Below are 22466 nucleotides of genomic sequence, written 5' to 3'. Positions count from 1 at the left end.
TGAGAAAGCATGATGAATTGAGATGGAGGTTGAAATCACTGAGGATGAGACATCGTTCAGTGCAGAGGCAGAGGGAGGAGTGCGCCAGCGCAGCCTTCGGCCGCCTGAGGAAGAGTGTTCGAAGATCAGGCCCTCAAATCTACCACCAAGCTCATGGTCTACAGGGCTGTAGTACTATCCGCCCACTGTATGGCTCAGAGACATGGACCATGTGCAGTAGACACCTCAAGTCGCTGGAGAAATACCACCAACGATGCCTCCGCAAGATCCTACAAATCCCCTGGGAGGACAGATGCACCAACATCAGTGTCCCCGTCCAGGCCAACATCCCCAGCATTGAAGCACTGACCACACTTGATCAGCTCCGCTGGGCAGGCCACACTGTCTGCATGTCAGACACGAGACTCCCAAAGCAAGTGCTCTACTCGGAACTCCTTCATGGCAAACGAGCCAAAGGTGGACAGTGGAAACATTACAAGGACACCATGATAAAGTGCAACATCCCCACCGACACCTGGGAGTCACTGGCCAAAGATCGTCCGAAGTGGAGGAAGTGCATCCGGGAGGGCGCTGAGCGCCTCGAGTCTCATCGCCGACTGCATACAGAAGACAAGCGCAGGCAGCGGAAAGAACATGCAGCAAACCTGTCCCACCCACCCTTACCCTCAACGGCTGTCTGTCCCACCTGTGGCAGGGAGTGCGGCTCCCATATTGGACTGTTCAGCCACCTAAGGACTCATTCTAAGTGTGGAAGCAAGTCTTCCTCGATTCCGAGGGACTGCCTATGATGATGATGAGAGGGAAGAAGGTAGTGAAGAAATATCGGTAATAAAATTTTTATGATACTTGGGTGGGTGGTAGAGAATGAGAATTTTAAATGAGGTGAGAGGGGTGGAATAGTGTGAGATGCTCAAAGGAGGAGAAAGTGCCAGAGGAGTAGAGGGACAGACCAAAGTGTGATTTGTTGATGACCGCCACACCGCCACCACGGTGGTCTGAGCGGGGCAAGTGGTGAAAGGTATAGCCAGGCGGGGAGGCTTCATTTAAGGATAAGGTATCATCGCCCCTCAACCAATTCCAGCAATGAGCATCATTATAATTCAAGGTCAAGTTAGTGAGCATTTAGAAATGCATGACATAACCAAGAGAAGCTAGCATAGATTTAGTAAAGGTAAGACATATTTGACAAAATGAATAGAATTTTGTGGAGAAGTGACAGTGCATAAATAAAGGATATGCAGTAGATGTCGAATATGTGGATTTTTGAAAGGTATTCGCACAGGAAGCTTTTTACAAAAAAAAAATTGATTTTTGATTTAGAAAGAAGTAGATATTGGTTGAAAATTGGTTGATGGACAGGAAACAAAGGGTTAGGGTTGATGGATGTTGCTTGGATTGAAGAAGGGTTGAAAGTGTTGTACCCCAGTTGTCAGTGTTGGGTCCATTTTTATTCACAATTTTATATAGGTGATTTGGACTTGTGAATTAGGAGCATGATAACCAAATTTGCTGATGACATAAAAGTAGGAGGTCTGGCAAACAAAAAGAAGTGTTAAAAACTTCAGGAGAACATAGATAGGATAGCAAAAATGGACAAACAGGTGGCTAATGAAATATTGGATGGGATAAACATAGCAAGAGAGGAAGTTTTAAGGGGGTTAGCATCCTTGAAAGTAGATAAATCACCAGGACCAGATGAAATATATCCGAGGCTACTAAAAGAAGCAAGGGAAGAAATTGCAGAGGCTCTGACCATCATTTTTCAAACCTCCCTGGCTACAGGAGTTGTGCCAGAGGGTTGGAGAACTGCTAACATTGCACTATTGTTTAAAAAGGGAGGAAGGGATAAACCGAGCAATTACAGGCCAGTTAGTTTAACCCTGGTGGTGGGCAAATTCCTGGAATAATTCTGAGGGACAGTATAAACCTTCATTTAGAAAGATGAGGATGGATTTGTTAAGGGAAGGTCGTGTCTGACTAACTTGATTGAGTTCTTTGAGGAGGTAACAAGGAGGGTCGATGAGGTCAGTGCATTTGATGTAGTTTACATGGATTTTAGCAAGGTCCCACATGGTGGGCTGATCAAAATAGTAAAAGCTAATGGGATCCAAGGGAGAGTGGCGAATTGGATCCAAAATTGGCTCAGTGGCAGGTAGCAAAGCGTAATGGTTGAAGGAAGTTTTTGTGACTGGAAGGCTGTTTCCAATGAGGTTCCACAGGGCTCAGTGCTCAGTCCCTTACTTTTTGTAGTATATATTAATGATTTAGACTTAAATGTAGAGGGCATGACAAAGAAATTTGCAGATGATACAAAAATTGGCCATGTGGTTGGCAGTGAGGAGGAAAGCTCTAGACTGCAGGAAGATATCGATGAACTGGTCAGTTAGGCAGAAAAGTGGCAAATGGAATTCAATCTGGAAAAGCGTGAGGTAATGCATTTGGGATGGGGCAACAAGGCAAGGGAATACACAATAAATGAGAGGAGATTGAAAGGTGTGGAGGAACAGAGGAACCTTGGATTATATGTCCACAGATCCTTAAAGGTAGCGGGACAGGTCGATAACGTAGTTAAAAAGGCATACGGAATGCTTTTCTTTATTAGCCGAGGCGTAGAATACAAGAGCAGGGAAGTTGTACTAGAAGTTTATACAACACTAATTAGGCCACATCTCAAGTACTGCGTGCAGTTCTGGTCACCACATTACAAGAAGGATGTGATTGCACTAGAAAGGGTGCTAAGAAGATTTACGAGGATGTTGCCAGGACTAGAAAACTTTAGCTATGAGGAAAGATTGAATAGGTTGGGGCTGTTTTCCTTGGAACAGAGGAGGTTGAGGGGGTATTTAATTGAGGTGTATAAAATTAGGAGAGGTCTAGATAGAGTAAATAGGAAGGACCTTTTTCCCTTAGCAGAGGGGTCAATAACCAGGAGGCATAGATTTAAAGTAGTTGGTAGAAGGATGAGAGAGGAAACGAGGAAACATTTCTTCACCCAGAGGGTGCTGGGAGTTTGGAACTCACTGCCTGAAAGATTAGTAGAGGTAGAAGCCCTCTTCACATTTAAAAGGTACTTGGATGTGCATTGAAAGAGCCGTAACCTGCAGGGCTACGGACCTAGTGCTGGAGGTGGGATTAGGCTGGGTAACTCTTTTTTGACCGGCATGGGCCGAATAGCCTCATTCTGTGTCAAACTTTTCTATGATTCTATGACACAAAGAGCCTGCAAAGAGATATAGACAGTTTAAGTGAGTGGGCAATAAGGTGGCAATGGAGTATAATGTGGTGAAATGTGAGGTTATTCACTTTGGTAAGAAGAATAGATAAACAGAATATTTTTTAAACGGTGAGAAACTATTAAATGTTGGTGTTCAGAGAGATTTAGGTCTCCTCGTACAGGAATCACAGAGAGATCGCATGCAGGTACAGCAAGCAATTAGGAAGGGAAATGGCATGTTGGCCTTTATTGCAAAGGAGTTGGAACACAAGAATAAGGAGATCTTACTACAATTGTACAGGGCTTTGGTGAGACCACACCTGGAGCACTGCACATTTTTGGTCTCCTTACCTGAGGAAGGATATACTTGCCTTAGAGGTGGTGCAACAAAGATTCACTAGATTGATTCTTGGGATGAGAGGGTTGTCCTATGAGGGGAGATTGAGTAAATTTGGGCCCATACTGTCTGGAGTTTAGAAGAATGAGAGCTGACCTCTTGGAAGATATAAGATTCTGAGAGCAATTGACAGGGTGAATGCCGAGAGGTTGTTTCCCTTTTCTTGGAGAGTCTAGAACAAGAGGGCATAGGATAAAGGGTTGGCCATTTAAGACTGAGATGAGGAGGAATTTCTTCACTCAGAGAGATATGAATCTTTGAAATTCTCTACCCCAAAAAGCTGTGGTTGTTGAATCATTGAGTATGTTCAATACTGAGATAGATAGATTTTTGGACTCTAGTGGAATGAATGGAATTGGAGATCGAGTGAGAAAGTGGAGTTGAGGTTGAAGATCAGCCATGATCTTATTGAATGGCGGTGCAGACTCGAGGGACTGTATGGACTATTCATGCTTCTAATTCTTATGTTTATATATTATCACCTCATTAAAAATTCACTTACATTTGAATGGACAAGCCCTAACTTTTTCTGGCTTGTTTAGTGGGTATCTTGTGGGTAAGAACGGCAACTTCACACACTTCATGTATTTGTATGCTGAATCTCTCGATGACATACTGTTATAGCATAGCTTCTATAGGAGATGGGTAACTCGGACCGGAACTTCTTGATTTCCTCGTTTAACTGTGCATGTACGGATGCCAGAAGTTGCTATCCTATTGACTCCTTAATAACGGTGTGCGCTGATAGTCTCACCAATATTCATACTGCAAAGTTCAGGCCATTATTTCTCCAGGAAACACAGCTTTGTTATCATGTGAGCCTATTATAATTCTGGTCCAGTATCATCTTATTGTAAATCCACACCTTTTCCTGTCATATAATTATGGAGTTGCATAATAATGCATAGTAGCCCTTATATCTATGATAAGAATGCTAAATATTTACCCCAACTAAATGATATACATAGTGAAAACACACATAATGGCCGGCTTTTGCAGTGGGTAATGGTGAACAGTCAGTGTTCGCTGTCATTACCCCTCTGAAACTGACCATAACTTAGTATATGTGCATCTAAATGTGGAAACCTTGAAGTTCTGGTCAGTCATTCACTGCTCAACACTGGCTGCGTTGTGGACCCCCACCCCATAGCTGGCAATCTGTGATATCAGTGGAATTGATGAAAACTTGAGCTTTTCCATGCTAATATCACTGTTAATTACCCCCTTAAATGTTAAGCCTTGTTGAAATAGACGTAATGAGTTTTTAACAGCATATTGACTGCTCACCAAATGTTCTGAAAAATTAATTTTTAATATTTGTACAATGTCAAATTTCTCCATTGTGATATAAATTACAATTTTTGAAAAACTTTAAAAATATATATTTTTAAACTTTATTCATTATATTTCAGCTTCTACATTATCCCCATGTGAATGTCCCAGTCTTTATTTCGCTTTCTGTAACACTTTTTAAAAAGTGCGGATAAAGGCTGCTTTTTATTTTCTGGTTTGCTGTCTGTGAGAATTCTTTGATGTGATTGGCTACTTAGACAGCTTGTTGAAGTCACTGTTGCTCTGCAATAGGGACTCCCATTACATACTGCTACAATCAATTACACGTCAAGAAAGGTACACTTCTCGCCACAGAAATCGCGAGATCTCCTTAGGCAGCTTTCTTCGAGTCAAGCGGCGAGCGTCTTTGCTTCGCCACTGACCGCAAATTACAGGCCATAGTTTGAGAGTGCTGTAAACTGTAAAATTGCAAAATTGAGGTACTTTAGAGCTTTGAACACACACCCACATATTATTTATTCTGAATCTATCAATAAGTACAAGAGTATAAACAATAGTCCTGTACTTATAATTTAATGCTATAAACCGTCATGTTAAATGTCACAAACAGTCATTCCTGTTTCAAACTATATCCTGCTGCCTAAAAGATTTTTGCACTCTGTTTGTAATGCACTAACACATTGCGACTAGCGGAAATCTACCCCAGTGAAATTGGGGTAATTTTTAAAAATGAGACATTTTAAAAGCATAATGAACAAGATTTATTCCAAATGAGTGAGATTTGATAGGTTTGTGTTCTGATGATGATTTTACATTTTAAAATTTGAGTTTATGATGTCATTAGAAAACCATGACTAAATTGCAAAAATCCCTTGCAGGTACAGACAAATTTAATTCTTACATGCTGATGGGAACATGTTGATTGGGAGCTGAATGTGGTTTGTGCTATAAAACAGCTAGGAATGGGAGTGGGAAATTTTGCAGAATATGTAACAACATAATTTGTTCTAACGAGATAAATTGTATGTGTTGCTTCTGTCACCTAAAACATGCTTTCTGTGTTTTGGGGGAAATAGAGAGTTTTCAAAAGAAAGGGAGAAGGCCAAGGCTCGCGGTGATTTTCAGAAGCTACGGGAGAAACAACAATTAGAGGAGGACCTCAAAGGCTACCTGGACTGGATTACCCAAGCTGAAGACATAGACCCAGAGAATGAAGATGAGGGAATGGATGAAGATAAACCTAGAAACCGTAAGTGATAATTTTTCACTTCCAGATGTAATAATATTTATATCGAGTAGATTTTAATTTTCATTTGGATAATACATGGTACTGATATATTGTACTTCAAACAATGTGATGATTATTACTGTCTTTCGAAGTATACAGGCCATTAAAAACTTGTACAAACTGATTTCATTTATATGATGCAAGCTACAAATATTTTGTTTGGCTGCCAGATTTTATATGTCAGCAGCCTGACTGATTATCATTTAGCAAAAACTTGTACCTGAGAGATATCACAGAGTTTAAATCACAAAGAAATAACAATACAGAGTGCTGGCTGTGAGTTTGCACCTGTGATTTTGTCACTTCACTCAGTTTCAGTTGTGTTACTACAGAAAACCGCAGAGTGGCTGTCAAGTGCGTCCACACAGCAGGGAAGAAAATTGCAGCATTCAGCATTGTCATTGGATTATTTTATTTAATCTAAGAGTAGTCAACTCAAAGAAAGAAAGAAAGACTTGCATTTATATACTGCCTTTCATGACCACTGAATGTCTCAAAGCGCTTTAAACCAATGAAGTACTTTTTGGAGTGCTGTCACTGTTGTAATGTAGGAAATGTTAGCTGAGATATGGAGCAGTTTCCCGCCCAGCCCTCTGAGTATAAGGGAGAAAATAATTTGGAATGGATGAGAAGGAGGAGGCTTTAACAACAACAACTTGTATTTATATAGCACCTTTAACATAGTGAAACGTTCCAAGGCACTTCACAGGAGTATTGAGAGATAAAAAAAATTGACATGAGCCACATAAGGAGAAATTACTGCAGGTGACCAAAAGCTTGGTCAAAGAGGTAGGTTTTAAGGAGCATCTTGGAGGAGGGTAGAGAGGTGGAGAGGTTCAGGCAGAGAATTCCAAAGCTTAGGGCCCAGGCAACAGAAGGCACAGCCACCAAAGGTTGAGTGATTAAAATCAGGGATGCTCAAGGGGACAGTATTAGAGGAGCGCAGACATCTCGGGGGGGTGGGGTTGTGGGGCTGGAGGAGATTACAGAGATAGGGAGGGGCGAGGCCCTGGAGGAATTTGAAAACAAGGATGAGAATTTTGAAATTGAGGTGTTGCTTAACCGGGTAGCCAATGTAGGTCAGCGAGCACAGGGGTGATGGGTGAGCGAGACTTGGTGCGAGTTAGGACACGGGCAGCCAAGTTTTGGATTACCTCTAGTTTACGTTGGGTAAAATGTGAGAGGCCAGCCAGGAGTGGGTTTTACTGCACCATCTCCCCAAATGATCTACAGTACTATTGCTTTTTAATCCTTAATTTCTGCTGGTAATTTAATTTTGTTGCTTAAATGGATGATCTATTAAACAATACAAAAGACACCAACAAATGTATCAAAATCCTTATTAAAATACTAATCCAAATGTAAATTGAAGTAGACTCCTTTGTAAGAGGTAATCAACTTTGATGTCTCTAATTCTGTCAAAGCACGTTAGTAGACAGATATAAAAAGCAAAGCAGCAATAATAGAATGAATATAACAGATTTACTGCAAACAGTATCAGTTAAATGTCTTGCTCTTGAATTATAGCAATCGGTTGGTTATACTTTGTGATCAGATCTTTATAACTTAACTGATTTTCTTGGCATAGAAACATAGAAACATAGAAAATAGGTGCAGGAGTAGGCCATTCGGCCCTTCTAGCCTGCACCGCCATTCAATGAGTTCATGGCTGAACATGCAACTTCAGTACCCCATTCCTGCTTTCTCGCCATACCCCTTGATCCCCCTAGTAGTAAGGACTTCATCTAACTCCTTTTTGAATATATTTAGTGAATTGGCCTCAACAACTTTCTGTGGTAGAGAATTCCACAGGTTCACCACTCTCTGGGTGAAGAAGTTTCTCCTCATCTCGGTCCTAAATGGCTTACCCCTTATCCTTAGACTGTGACCCCTGGTTCTGGACTTCCCCAACATTGGGAACATTCTTCCTGCATCTAACCTGTCCAAACCCACCAGAATTTTAAACGTTTCTATGAGGTCCCCTCTCATTCTTCTGAACTCCAGTGAATACAGGCCCAGTTGATCCAGTCTTTCTTGATAGGTCAGTCCCGCCATCCCGGGAATCAGTCTGGTGAACCTTCGCTGCACTTCCTCAATAGCAAGAATGTCCTTCCTCAAGTTAGGAGACCAAAACTGTACACAATACTCCAGGTGTGGCCTCACCAAGGCCCTGTACAACTGTAGCAACACCTCCCTGCCCCTGTACTCCAATCCCCTCGCTATGAAGGCCAACATGCCATTTGCTTTCTTAACCGCCTGCTGTACCTGCATGCCAACCTTCAATGACTGATGTACCATGACACCCAGGTCTCGTTGCACCTCCCCTTTTCCTAATCTGTCACCATTCAGATAATAGTCTGTCTCTCTGTTTTTACCACCAAAGTGGATAACCTTACATTTATCCACATTATACTTCATCTGCCATGCATTTGCCCACTCACCTAACCTATCCAAGTCACTCTACAGCCTCATAGCATCCTCCTCGCAGCTCACACTGCCACCCAACTTAGTGTCATCCGCAAATTTGGAGATACTACATTTAATCCCCTCATCTAAATCATTAATGTACAGTGTAAACAGCTGGGGCCCCAGCACAGAACCTTGCGGTACCCCACTAGTCACTGCCTGCCATTCTGAAAAGTCCCCATTTACTCCTACTCTTTGCTTCCTGTCTGACAACCAGTTCTCAATCCATGTCAGCTCACTACCCCCAATCCCATGTGCTTTAACTTTGCACATCAATCTCTTGTGTGGGACCTTGTTGAAAGCCTTCTGAAAGTCCAAAGATACCACATCAAATGGTTCTCCCTTGTCCACTCTACTGGAAACATCCTCAAAAAATTCCAGAAGATTTGTCAAGCATGATTTCTCTTTCACAAATCCATGCTGACTTGGACCTATCATGTCACCTCTTTCCAAATGCGTTGCGATGACATCCTTAATAATTGATTCCATCATTTTACCCACTACTGAGGTCAGGCTGACCGGTCTATAATTCCCTGTTTTCTCTCTCCCTCCTTTTTTAAAAAGTGGGGTTACATTGGCTACCCTCCACTCGATAGGAACTGATCCAGAGTCAATGGAATGTTGGAAAATGACTGTCAATGCATACGTTATTTCCAAGGCCACCTCCTTAAGTACGCTGGGATGCGGTCCATCAGGCCCTGGGGATTTATCGGCCTTCAATCCCATCAAGTTCCCCAACACAATTTCCCGACAAATAAGGATTTCCCTCAGTTCCTCCTCCTTACTAGACCCTCTGACCCCTTTTATATCCGGAAGGTTGTTTGTGTCCTCCTTAGTGAATATCGAACCAAAGTACTTGTTCAATTGGTCTGCCATTTCTTTGTTCCCCGTTATGACTTCCCCTGATTCTGACTGCAGGGGACCTACGTTTGTCTTTACTAACCTTTTTCTCTTTACATATCTATAGAAACTTTTGCAATCCATCTTAATGTTCCCTGCAAGCTTCTTCTCGTACTCCATTTTCCCTGCCCGAATCAAACCCTTTGTCCTCCTCTGCTGAGTTCTAAATTTCTCCCAGTCCCCGGGTTCGCTGCTATTTCTGGCATCAAGGGGGATAAATGATTTGTTCTCGTGGAAGTTCAATGGTGCTTTTCATCCAGTGCTTAGAGTTGTGGAAGAGGGACAACAGTTGATTTTTCTTCCAATTTTTCTTCTCTCTCTAACCCCATTGTGGGGAAGTATCTTATCTTTATTGGAAACAATCTCCCCATCATCTCTTCCCACCAGAATAGCCAAATGAGTTCCAGAACAGAAATGAATCATAGATTACAGAGATTAATCCACATTCCTACAGTCTGGGCACAGCATATTTGCATATCACCATACAATGGCAACAAGTTACCTCCTCACTGCCTGTATTTAACTTCAGTGAAATTACTCTAGTTACATCATAGGGGATATTTTAACCGCCAAGAACGGATGGGTTGGGGGCAGGTGGATAGTTATTGTTGTGTATGGAGAAAGAATCAGACTGAACATTGTGAGCTCAAAGTAAAATGTGACCTTAGTCTTTTATTGCAGGTCTCCAGAGTGCCTCTCCAACCTGTGAGGCCTCCTTAAACCTTGCTCCCAAAGGATTATGGGATCGCTTGGGACTCCAGGCGATGAGCCCTCTGGTGGCTGTACGGAGTAAATACAAGTATACATATAAAACAACACTCCCCCCGCCCCTTCCCCCCACCCCCCCCAAAGTCAATAGTGTAACTATTTACAATGTGAGTTGATCCGGGTCCTTCTTGTCCTGGTTGATCATCTCGGTGTGAAAGCTGGTGTTGTTAAATCATTTGTTGGGCCCTCGCTGGGCTGTTGTGCAGCTGGCCTTGCTGGGCTGCCTGGTGTGTTGGGCCCTGCTGGGCTGCTGTGGATGATGGGTTCTGCTTCATGGTCAACCGTGGTGCCAGTTGCCACTGGTGTGTATGTTGGGGGATCAAAAAAGCTAGGGTCCAAGGTGGATTGTTCAGGATAGTCCCTGAATCTGAGTTTGATATGGTCCAAGTGTTTCCGGTGAATGAGTCAAAACACCCTGCTCCCCTCTTTGGCCATGACAGTGCCGGGAAGCCACTTGGAATCTTGTCCATAATTTAATCCAAATACAGGATCATTGATTTCAATCTCGCGTGACACATTTGCGCTATCATGGTATGCACTTTGTTGAAGCCGCCTGCTCTCTACCTGTTCATGTAGATCAGGGTGAACTAACGAGCGCCTTGTCTTAAGTGCTCTTTTCATGAGCAGTTCAGCAGATGGGATCCCAGTGAGTGAGTGGGGTCTTGTGCGGTAGCTAAGCAGGACTCGGGATAGGCAAGTCTGCAGTGAGCCTTCAGTTACCCTCTTCAAGCCTTGCTTGATGGTTTGCACTGCTCTCTCTGCCTGACCATTGGACGCTGGTTTAAACGGGGCAGATGTGACAAAAAGGAGGGAGAGAGAAAACGCATAATTATAGACCGGTTAGCCTGACATCAGTAGTGGAGAAAATGTTGGAATCAATTATTAAAGAAGAAATAGCAGCGCATTTGGAAAGCAGTGATAGGATCGGTCCAAGTAAACATGGATTTATGAAAGGGAAATCATGCTTGACAAATCTTCTGGAATTTTTTGAGGATGTAACCTCAAAAAGGGAGAACCAGTGGATGTGGTGTATTTGGACTTTCAAAAGGCTTTTGACAAGGTCCCACACAAGAGATTGGTGTGGGAAATCAAAGCACATGGTATTTGGGGGTAATGTACTGATATAGATAGAGAACTGGTTGGCAGACAGGAAGCAGAGAGTCGGGATAAACGGGTCCTTTTCAGAATGGCAGGCAGTGACGAGTGGAGTACCGCAGGGCTCAGTGCTGGGACCCCAGCTCTTTACAATATGCATTAATGATTTAGATGAAGGAATTGAGTGTAATATTTCCAAGTTTGCAGATGACACTAAACTGGGTGGCGGTGTGAGCTGTGAGGAGGACGCTAAAATGCTGCAGGGGGACTTGGACAGGTTAGGTGAGTGGGCAAATGCATGGCAGATGCAGTATAATGTGGATAAATGTGAGGTTATCCACTTTGGTGGCAAAAACACGAAGGCAGAATATTATCTGAATGGCGGCAGACAAGGAAAAGGGGAGGTGCAACGAGACCTGGGTGTCATGGTACAACAGTCATTGAAAGTTGCCATGCTGGTACAGCAGGCGGTGAAGACGGCAAATGGTATGCTGGCCTTCATAGCTAGGGGATTTGAGTATAGGAGCAGGGAGGTCTTACTGCAGTTGTACAGGGCCTTGGTGAGGCCTCACCTGGAATATTGGGCCCAAGTTTCCACATGATTTGCGCCTGATTTTTAGGAGCAACTGGTGGAGAACGGACTATCTTAGAAATCGCAATTCTCCACATTTTTTTTTCTGCAGTTCTCGTCAGGTAGAACAGTTCTACTTTGGAACAGAATTTTTTCTTCAAAAGGGGGCGTGTCCGGCCACTGACTCCTGATTTGAAAGTTTCCACAGTGAAAACGTACTCCAAACTAAAGTAGAATGGAGCAAGTGAAGATTTTTGTAGAACTGAAAAAACCTGTTCTACACATTAAAAAATCAGGCGCAGGTTACAAATTAGGCGTCCAGAACTAGGTGGGGTGGGAAGGGAAGTCATTAAATTCTATAATAAATCCTTATTTATACTTCTACAAATATTATACAAATAAATCCAACCTGAATAAACATTTATAAGCAAAGAAAAGATTAAATAAACCATCTTCCTACCTGTGTGAAAGTGCTTCAGGCAGGCCTTTCGGGACCGAAGGCTGCCGGCCCCCCCAGCACCAGATTTACAGGTAGGTGGCGTTGGGTTGGGTTGGGTCGGGTCGGGGAAGGGAGAGAGAGCGGGGGAGAGAGAGGGAGGGAGGTAGAGAGAGAGAGGGCGGGAGAGAGAGAGAGAGAGAGAGAGAGGGCGATGGGGGAGAGGGAGAGAGAGGGAGAGAGAGGGAGAGGGAGAGGGAGAGCGGAGTGGGGGGGAGAGGGAGGGGGGGGAGGTCAGGTCGGATCCAGTCCGGGAGCGGGAGTCGGGTCGGGTCCAGTGGGGGGGGGGGGCCGGTTCGGGGGTGGGAGCGCGGGTTGGGTTCGGTCTAGTCGGGGGGTCGGGGAGCGGGAACAGGAGCGCGGGTCGAGGCGGGGAGCGTGAACAGGAGCGCGGGTCGGGTCAGTCGTGGGTGGGGGGCGAGGGTGTCGGGTCTGGTCCGGGGGCAGGGGGGCGCGGGGAGCGGGTGTCGGGTCTGGTCCGGAGGCGGGGGGGGCGCGGGTGTCTGGTCTGGTCCGGAGGCAGGGGGAGGGCGGGTGTCGGGTCTGGTCTGGTCCGGAGGCGTGGGGGGGGGGGGGGCGGGGGAGCGGGTGTCGGGTCTGGTCCGGAGGCAGGGGGGGCGGGGAGCGAGTGTCGGGTCTGGTCGGGGGGGGGAGCAGGAGCTGGCCGTGGGAGGAGCCTTATTCACGCAGCCCCAGTGAGGCCATTCAGCCAGGTCTAGGGGCTGCGTGCTTCGGGCCCCTCCCACACAGTTCGGCGCCTGGAGCTACTGCACTTGTGTGCCCACTGTAGCGCGCATGTGCAGAGGTCCCGGCACTATTTTCAGCGCAGGGACCTGGCTCCGCCCCCCCCCACAGCTCGTGCTGGCTGCGCCGAGGGCCAGAGGACCTGCAAGTAGGTGGAGAATACCGAGGATTTTTTTAGGCGCACTTTGTGGCGCGAAAAACGGGCGTCCAGGTTGGGACTGCGCCGTTCTAGGCGCGTGTGGAAACTTGGGCCCATTGTGTTCAGTTTTGGTCTCCTAATCTGAGGAAGGACGTTCTTGCTATTGAGGGAGTGCATCGAAGGTTCACCAGACTGATTCCCGGGATGGCGGGACTGACATATGAGGAGAGACGGATCAATTGGGCCTTTATACACTGGAGTTTAGAAGGATGAGAGGGGATGTCATAGATTCTGACGGGACTGGACAGGTTAGATGCGGGAAGAATGTTCCCGATGATGGGGAAGCCCAGATCCAGGGGACACAGTCTTAGGATAAGGGGTAAGCCATTTAGGACTGAGATGAGGAGAAACTTCTTCACTCAGAGAGTTGTTAACCTGTGGAATTCCCTACCGCAGAGAGTTGTTAATGCCAGTTCATTGGATATATTCAAGAGGGAGTTAGATATGGCCCTTACAGCTAAAGGGATCAAGGGGTATGGAGAGAAAGCAGGAAAGGGTTACTGAGGTGAATCATCAGCCATGATCTTATTGAATGGTGGTGCAGGCTCGAAGGGCCGAATGGCCTACTCCTGAACCTATTTTCTATGTTTCTATGTTTGATCCCATTACAGGTCATGAATTCTTTGAACTCAGCACTGTGAAACATGGCCCGTTGTCGCTCACCAGGACATCAGGTAGGCCGTGTGTGGCAAACATGGCCCACAGGCTTTCAGTAGTGGCAACGGACGTGCTAGCTGACATTATCTCACATTCAATCCACTTAGAGTACGCGTCTTCAACCACAAGGAACATTTTACCCAAGAACGGGCCTGCATAGTCGACGTGTACCCTAGACCACAGATTGGTGGGCCAAGACCATAAACTTAGCGCCGCCTCCCTGGGTATATTGCTTAACTGTGAGCATGTATTACATCTGTGAACGCAGAACTCTAAGGCCGCATCGATACCGGACTACCACACGTGGGATCTGGCTATTGCTTTCATCATTACGATGCCTGGGTGGGTACTGTGGAGGTCATTGATGAAGGTCTCTCTGCTCCTCTTGGGGACCACTACTCGATTGCCCCACAGAAGGCAGTCTGCCTGTATAGACATTTCATCTTTGCGCCGCTGGAATGGCTTTATCTCTTCCTGCATTTCCACTGGGACACTGGACCAACTCCAGTGAAGCACACAGCTTTTGACTGAGATAATATGGGGCCCTGGCTTGTCCAGGTTTTGATCTGCCGGGCAGTGACGGTGATTGCTCACTCTCAAATGCTTCCATAACCATGGCTAGATCTGCGGGCTGCGCCATTTCCACCCCCGTGGTGGACAATGGCAGCCTACTGAGAGCATCGGCACAGTTTTCTATGCCTGGCCTGTGGTGGATGGCGTAGTTGTATGTGGGCAACGTGAGTGCCCATCCCTTTACTCTCGGAAAACAGGGATATAAGTGGCTTATGGTCAGTTTCCAATTCGAATTTTAGCCCAAACAGGTATTGATGCATTTTCTTTACCCCATAGACGCACACTAATGCTTCTTTCTCAATCATGCTATAGGCTCTCTCAGCCTTAGACAGACTCCTGGATGCAAAAGAAACCGGTTGCAGTTTCCCGAAATCATTAGTTTGTTGCAATACACAACCGACGCCATATGACGACGCCTCACATGCTAGTACCAAACGCTTACATGGATCATACAACACAAGCAATTTGTTTGAGCGTAACAATTTTCTCGCTTTTACAAAGGCATTTTCTTGGCTTTTGCCCCAAACCCATTCATCCTCTTTTCGTAGTAAGACATGCAGTGGTTCTAACAGTGTTCAGAGACCCGTTAAGAAGATACCAAAGTAGTTCAGGAGTCCCAGAAATGACCGCAGCTCCGTCACGTTCTGTGGCCTCGGTGCATTCTCGATTGCCTCCGTCTTCGCGTTGGTGGGCCTGATGCCATCCGCCGCAATCCTCCCTCCCAAGAACTCCATTTCAGGTGCCAGGAAAACGCACTTTGAGCATTTTAACCTGAGCCCCACGCGGTTGAGTCGACTAAGAACCTCCTCCAGGTTCTGCAGATGCTCGACTGTGTTCTGGACCAGTGACCAAGGTGTCGTCCTGGAAGACCACGGTGTGCGGGACTGACTTCAGTAAGTTTTCCATGTTTCTCTGGAATATTGTCGCCGCTGCCGATCGGATTCCAAACGGGCATCTGTTATAAACAAAAAGATCTTTGTGCGTGTTGATGCAGGTGAGGGCCTTCGATGATTCCTCCAGTTCCTGCTGAAGTCAGATCCAGCTTCGTGAACGTCTTTCCTCCCGTCTGTGTTGCAAAGAGGTCGTCGGCCTTTGGTAGTGGGTATTGGTCCTGCAGAGAGAAACGATTGATAGTTACTTTGTAATCGCCACAGATTCTGACAGTGCCGTCTCCCTTGCGGACTGGGACGATAGGACTGGCCCACTGGCTGAACTTGATCGGGGAAATTATGCCCTCTCTTTGCAGCCGGAGTAGCTCGATCTCTACCCTTTCTCTCATCATGTACGGTACTGCTCTCGCCTTGTGATGGATGGGTCGCGCCCCCGGAATTAGGTGGATCTGCACTATTGTTCCTTGGAATTTCCCAATGCCTGGTTCAAACAGCAAAGGAAATTTGTTTAAGACCTGGGCACACGAAGTGTCGTCAGTGGGCAATAGCGCTCGGACGTCATCCCAGTTCCAGCATATCTTTCCCAGCCAGCTCCTGCCGAGCAGCGTGGGACCATCGCCCGGTACCACCCAGAGTGGTAGCTTGTGCACTGCTCCATCGTAGGAGACCTTTACGGTAGCACTGCCGATTGCAGGGATCAGTTCTTTCGTGTAAGTTCTTAGTTTCGTACGAACTGGAGTTAAGATTGGCCTTGAGGCCTTGTTGCACCACAACCTTTCGAAAGTCTTTTTGCCCATGATGGACTGGCTCATGTCTGTGTCCAGCTCCATTGACACCGGGAGTCCATTTAGTTCAACATTCAGCATTATCAGGGAACAATTTGTGGTGAATGTGTGCACCCCATGTATCTCTGCCTCCTCGATCTGAGGCTCTGATTCATCATGATCCTCCATGGATCTGTCCTCCTCTGCAACATGTTGGTCTGCAGGTTTAACAGGCTTTGCAGCTCGCCTGCACACTTGTTGGAGGCATCCCATTGTTCCACAGCCTTTGCAAATGTACTCTTTGAATTGGCATGAATGGAAACAATGATCACCCCTGCAGCGCCAACAAGGTGTTAATGGCCTTACATTCATCACCCTTGATGGTGGACTCTGAGACATCTGCGGACGTATATGTGCAGGTATGTGTGACCTGCCCTGTACGTTACAATTCGAAAACAACATCACTTTGTTCACAGTACTTGTAGCAGCACTTGTGTGCTGAGAGATTTGCTTCGTATTGTCACTGTTGGCAATGAACGCCTGGGCTATCGCTGTGGCCTTACTCAAGGTTGGGGTTCTCTACAGTCAAAAGTTTGCGAAGTATGGTTTCGTGGCCAATGCCAAGAATGAAAAAGTCTCTGAGCATTTGCTCCAAATGTCCTTCAACTTCACAATGTCCTGCATGGCATCTTAGCTCGGCGACATAACTCGCCACTTCCTGGCCTTCAGAACTTTTGTAGGTGTAGAACCGGTCAGTACCTTGCCATCAGAACACTTTCCTTCGGGTTCAAATGCTCTCGGACCAGTGTGCACAAATCGTCGTATGGTTTCTTTCTTCGTGGATTTTGCTGGAGTGAGCAGCTTCTTCATGAGGCCATACGTTGGTGCCCCACAGACGGTAAGGAGGATCGCCCTTCGTTTGGCAGCGCTCTCTTCCCCATCTAGCTCATTGGCCATGAAGTATTGGTTGAGTCGCTCCACAAAAGTTTCCCAATCATCTCCCTCCGAGAATTTCTCCAGGAAGCCCACTGTTCTCTGCATTTTTGGGTTCGCTATCTGTATCTCGTCGCCAGTTATTGTGTATGGAAAAAGAGTCAGACTGAACACTGTGAGCTCAAAGTAAAGTGTGACCTTAGTCTTTTATTGCAGGTCTCTAGAGTGCCTCCCCAACCTGTGAAGCCTCCTTTAATATCTTATGGGATCCCTTGGGACTCCAGGGGCTGAGCCCTCTGGTGGTTGTACAGAGTAAATACAAGTATACATATATAACAGTTATAAATTAGTTATTTTTAGATCACAATACAATCCGAGTTTAATAGAGGCATGTTTGGATGCCTGCTCGTCGCAGGCGGATCCTTATCGCAGCAATTAATGACCTTAATTATGTAATTTTTGCATTGAATTTTACTTATCTTTCCCAATTTAACATCTCCAGCAAGGGTTTCCCGGGGCTCGGGAGACCAGGCAGCTGAAGGGACATGAGAAGGGCCGGATCCAGCACTTCTTGTGGGTCAGGAGGAGCAGGAGTGCTTCCCCTCAGCCCTTCAAGCATATCTACTTCCCTCCCCGCAATTGGCCTCCATCCCCACTTTGATCCAATCTCTCCCCCCCCTCCCCCACGCCAACCCCACCCTCCAGAATCCACCCTCCACCCCCAACCTTCCATCCATCATGTCTCCCGACCTTCCATCCACAATCTCCCACGACCTTCCATTCATGATCCCCCATGACTTGTCTATTTAGCCGGCTGAAAACACAAGAAATATAGTATAATGTGGTTCTGTCATTAAATTCAACAAGAACCTCCACGTCTACAGGATTCCCCCGTGTTCCCCTATACCCTCCCCGCCTTCCCGTAAACGTTGGAGCGAATGTTATCCTAGTCAAAAAATCACATCCATCTTAGTAAAGCATACCTTAAGAAGTGTATATCATCATCATAGGCAGTCCAACGGAGTCAAGGAAGACTTGCTTCCACTCCTAAAGTGAGTTCTTTGGTGGCTGAACAGCCCAATATGAGAGCCACAGACTCTGTCACAGGTGGGATAGATAGTCATTGAGAGAAGGGGTGGGTGGGACTGGTTTGCCGCATGCCCCTTCCGCTGTGTGCGCTTGATTTCTGCACTCACTCGACATTGAGACTCGAAGTGCCAAGCGCCCTCCCGGATGCACTTTGAAGTGTATATAAATATACGTGTATAGACTATTTTTTGCATAATATACTGAACACTCAGTTCTACAAAGACGGGAGAGACTAGCCTAATGATCTGGTATGGTGCATGCTGTTATTGCTGTGGCATATTACTAGGTACCAAGTAGCTTTGTGAGATTGTCACATTTTGGGATTATTGATTTTCATTTTCTTTACATAAAAGATTTTGGAATTAAGTTATGAATACTTTGCATCTGTTTTCACAATCGAGAGGGGCGATGCTGACTTTGCAATGAGGGAGGATGAGTGTGAAGTATTAGACGAGATAAACATAGTGAGAGAGGAAGTATTAAGGGGCTTAACAGCTTTGAAAGTGGATAAATGCCCAAGCCTGGATGAAATGTATCCCAGACTGTTAAGAGAAGCAAAAGAGGAAATAGCAGAGGCTCTGACCATCATTTTCCAATCTTCTCTGGCTACAGGTGTGATGTCAGAGGACTTGAGGACTGCTAATGTTATACCTTTGTTTAAAAAGGGATAGACCGAATAATTACAGGTTAGTCAGCCTAACTGCGGTGGTAGGAAAATTATTGGAAAATATCCTGAGGGACAGGATAAATCTTCATTTGGAAAGACATGGGTTAATCAAGAAAAGTCAGCATGGATTTGTTAAGGGAAGGTCGTGTCTGACTAACTTGATTGAATTTTTTGAGGAGGTAACCAGGACAGTCGATGGGGGCAGTGCGTATGATATAGTGTATATGGATTTTAGCAAAGCTTTTAATAAGGTTCTACATGGCAGACTGGTCATGAAATTAATAACCCATGTGATCCAGGGCAAAGTGGCAAGTTAGATCCAAAATTGGCTCGGAGACAGGAAGCAAAAGGTAATGGTTGATGGGTGTTTTTGTGACTGGAAGGCTGTATCCGGTGGTGTTCCGCAGGGCTCAGTGCTGGATCCCTTGCTTTTTGTTGTATATATCAATGACTTGGACATAAATGTTGGGGGTATGATTAAGAAGTTTGCAGATAATACTAAAAGAGGCTGTGTGGTTGATAATGAAGAAGAAAGCTGCGGACTGCAGGAAGATATCAATGTACTGGTCAGGTGGGCAGAACAGTGGCAAATGGAATTCAATCCAGATAAGAGTGAGGTAATGCATCTGGGGAGGTCGAACAAGGCAAGGGAATACATTAAATGGTACCACACTGAAAAGTGTAGAGCAACAAAAGGACCTTGGAGTGCAGGTTCACAGATCCCTGAAGGTAGCAGGCCAGGTAGATAATATGGTTAAGAAGGCATATGGAATACTTGCATTTATTAGTCGAGGCATGGAATATAAGAGCAAGGAGGTTATGCTTGAACTGTATAAAACACTGGTTAAGCCGCAGCTGGAGTACTGTGTGCAGTTCTGGTCACCACATTACAGGAAGGATGTGATTGCACTGGAAAGGGTGCAGAGGTGATTTGCAAGAATGTTGCCTGGACTGGAGAATTTTGGCTATGAGGAAAGGTTGGAGATGCTGGATCTGTTTTCTTTGGAACAGAAGAGGCTAAGGGGAGACCTGATTGAGGTGTATAAAATTATGAGGGGCCTGGATAGAGTTGATAGGAACAACCTGTTTCCCTTGACAGAGGGGTCAATAATCAGGGGCCATAGATTTAAAGTAATTGAGGGGAGGTTTAGAAGAAATATGAGGGTAAATTTCTTCACCCAGAGGGTGGTGTGGGTCTGGAACTCGCTGCCTGAAAGGGTGGTAGAGGCAGAAACCCTCACCACATTTAAAAAAATACTTGGATGTGCACTTAACGTGCCATAACCTACAGGGCTACGGACCAAGAGCTGGAAAGTGGGATTCATGGGTCTGCTGATGAATTGCCACATGGAAAGGTGTCACGGAAACCCATCTCTGGCTAAAATTAACAGAAAAATTGAACAAATGGACACAGAAAAGTCAGGTTTTGGACAGAGACACAACTTTAAGCCTGGAGCTAGAAGCTAAAAATGCAGATGGTCAGATTTTTCAGTTAGTAGTCTGAGAAAGCTTCAGTGCCAAAACTAATAAGCCAGCCCCAAAAAAGGACAGAACATGTAGTTTATTATTTTTTATCCATGATTTTGAGAAGAGAAGTGAGATTGAACTAAGGAAGTGGAATTTGCTTTGACTGTGACTCTATGTTTATGTTTATTTGCTGTTTGTGGAATAAGCTAACTTAATGATTTGCATCTGACCTTGTTCCTCAGTCCGCATTTGAAAAGATTGAATAAGTACATGTCAAAGTATAAACGAAAGACGCTCTATCCAATTCAAATCAGAAGTGGATCCTATTGTTACACCCTTGGGTTACACTATTCTATAATTAGATATTGGGAAACATGGGCACACGCCTAAGTGTGAAACACTCAGAGCACTTACAGGGGTGACCAGCAATGCCAGACCAGAAGATCCTAAACTTATACATGTATAACGTCCCGAAACCGGAAACCTCAGCACTGAGGCCATTCTGGTTTTCGGGTTTTTCCGGATCTTGGAGAAGAAATCCAACAAACCGAATCCGGAAACCTCTGGGCCGAGTTTCGAGTAATTCTGGATTTTAGAGAAGAAATCCGATGTCCCGAATCCGGAAACCTCGGGACGATTTTCGGATATTTCCGGATTTCGGAGACAATCTGATGTCCCAAATCCGGAAACCCTTGGGCCGAGTTTCGGGTATTTCTGGATTTTGGAGACAATCTGACGTCCCAAATCTGGAAACCCTTGGGCTGACTTTTGTGTATTTCCAGATTTTGGAACATTGCGTCCGAAGGCCCGAATCCAGCAACCTCAAGGCCAGATTTTTTCGGATTCATGTTTGGAAAAAGATATGTACAGCTTAAAAGTCTGGTTTTTCAGGAAATATTTCCAGATTCCGGACAATGACTCTTGCAATCGGCACAATGTCCGGTTTTCGGACACTTCCCGTTTTTAGAACTCCGGATTTTGGACGTTCTACCTGTAACAGCAATTTTTCACAACATTGTTGCAGAGCCCACTTTTGTGATACAAAGTGTTTTAGATATGTAGCAGGGGCAACATAAAATTATGCTATTTTTGGTAAACGATAGAATTCAGTAATATTTTAATGAGATAATTGAATCAAAAGTTCTTATTCAGCACAATAACTTTGTGTGACTTTGTTCTTGTTGTTGTGTTTCCAGTTCAAGTGACTTACTGTTTCATATGTGGTGTGTGTAAACTAAGAATAAGCCTCACAAACCTATCTCCTTCAGCAGAATGTTCTACTTTTACTGGCAACAGTGTAGTTACGTTCTTGACTTGCAGGTTTTAACATTACAGAAATTAAAGTAAAACATTTAAATCTGAGTTTTTATTGGTTCACAGAACTAGTTATCTAATGAACATTTTTTAAAGATTTCAGTAAAATCAAACGAGTGATACCTTTTGTCCTTGTTTGCAGCAGGATTGGCAATATTGTGATTCTACTATTCAAAATGCGCATAGAAAAATAATTTGAATATTGAGTTGCATACTGGCTATCCAAACAGCTTCACCTTTTTGAACACATGTTAGCTATGTGGTCTCGTCTCACCTACAATGACTGCCCTATTTTGCAAACAGGGTGATGTACAGGGATGGAGATTGTCACTGTAGTTAACTCAGAGGACAGCAGGGACTGGCTGGTGCACGTATTTAGAAATTTTATTTTGTATTATAATTTTAATGTGCAATGAGCTCAGGAGAGATGGAAATACATAAAACTTAAGATATCTTATTTAGTTCATACATGCTAACATAATAAAGATTTTTTTTAAATTGAAGGTGAAAAGGCAGTTTGGATTCCATTCTCAGACAATATACAATTAATCCACTTGTTAAATTTCTCCTGATCACCAGGACTATCCAAGCATGACTCACATAGGCAGATTTTCTTCTTTTGCAGGTGAGTATCAATACAGGTGCAATGTCCCAAATCCGGAACTCCGAAAACCAGAATTG

At 44.9% G+C, this 22466-nt stretch overlaps 1 protein-coding gene across 1 annotated transcript in view; it reads left to right on the top strand.

The window, feature by feature from the left end:
* The window catches only part of cacna1c (calcium channel, voltage-dependent, L type, alpha 1C subunit), a 1034505-nt gene that overhangs the window by 620818 nt on the left and 391221 nt on the right, over nt 1-22466 (top strand). Inside the window, exon 7 of the mRNA XM_070900503.1 lies at nt 5981-6153. Coding sequence (XP_070756604.1) covers nt 5981-6153 — 173 coding nt within the window. The remainder of the gene's footprint in view (nt 1-5980; nt 6154-22466) is intronic.

This window comes from Pristiophorus japonicus, chromosome 15 (assembly GCF_044704955.1).
Source record: "Pristiophorus japonicus isolate sPriJap1 chromosome 15, sPriJap1.hap1, whole genome shotgun sequence".
NCBI lineage: Eukaryota > Metazoa > Chordata > Chondrichthyes > Pristiophoridae > Pristiophorus > Pristiophorus japonicus.
Note: the sequence above shows the minus strand (reverse complement) of the source record. Positions and strands in the feature narration are given on the sequence as shown.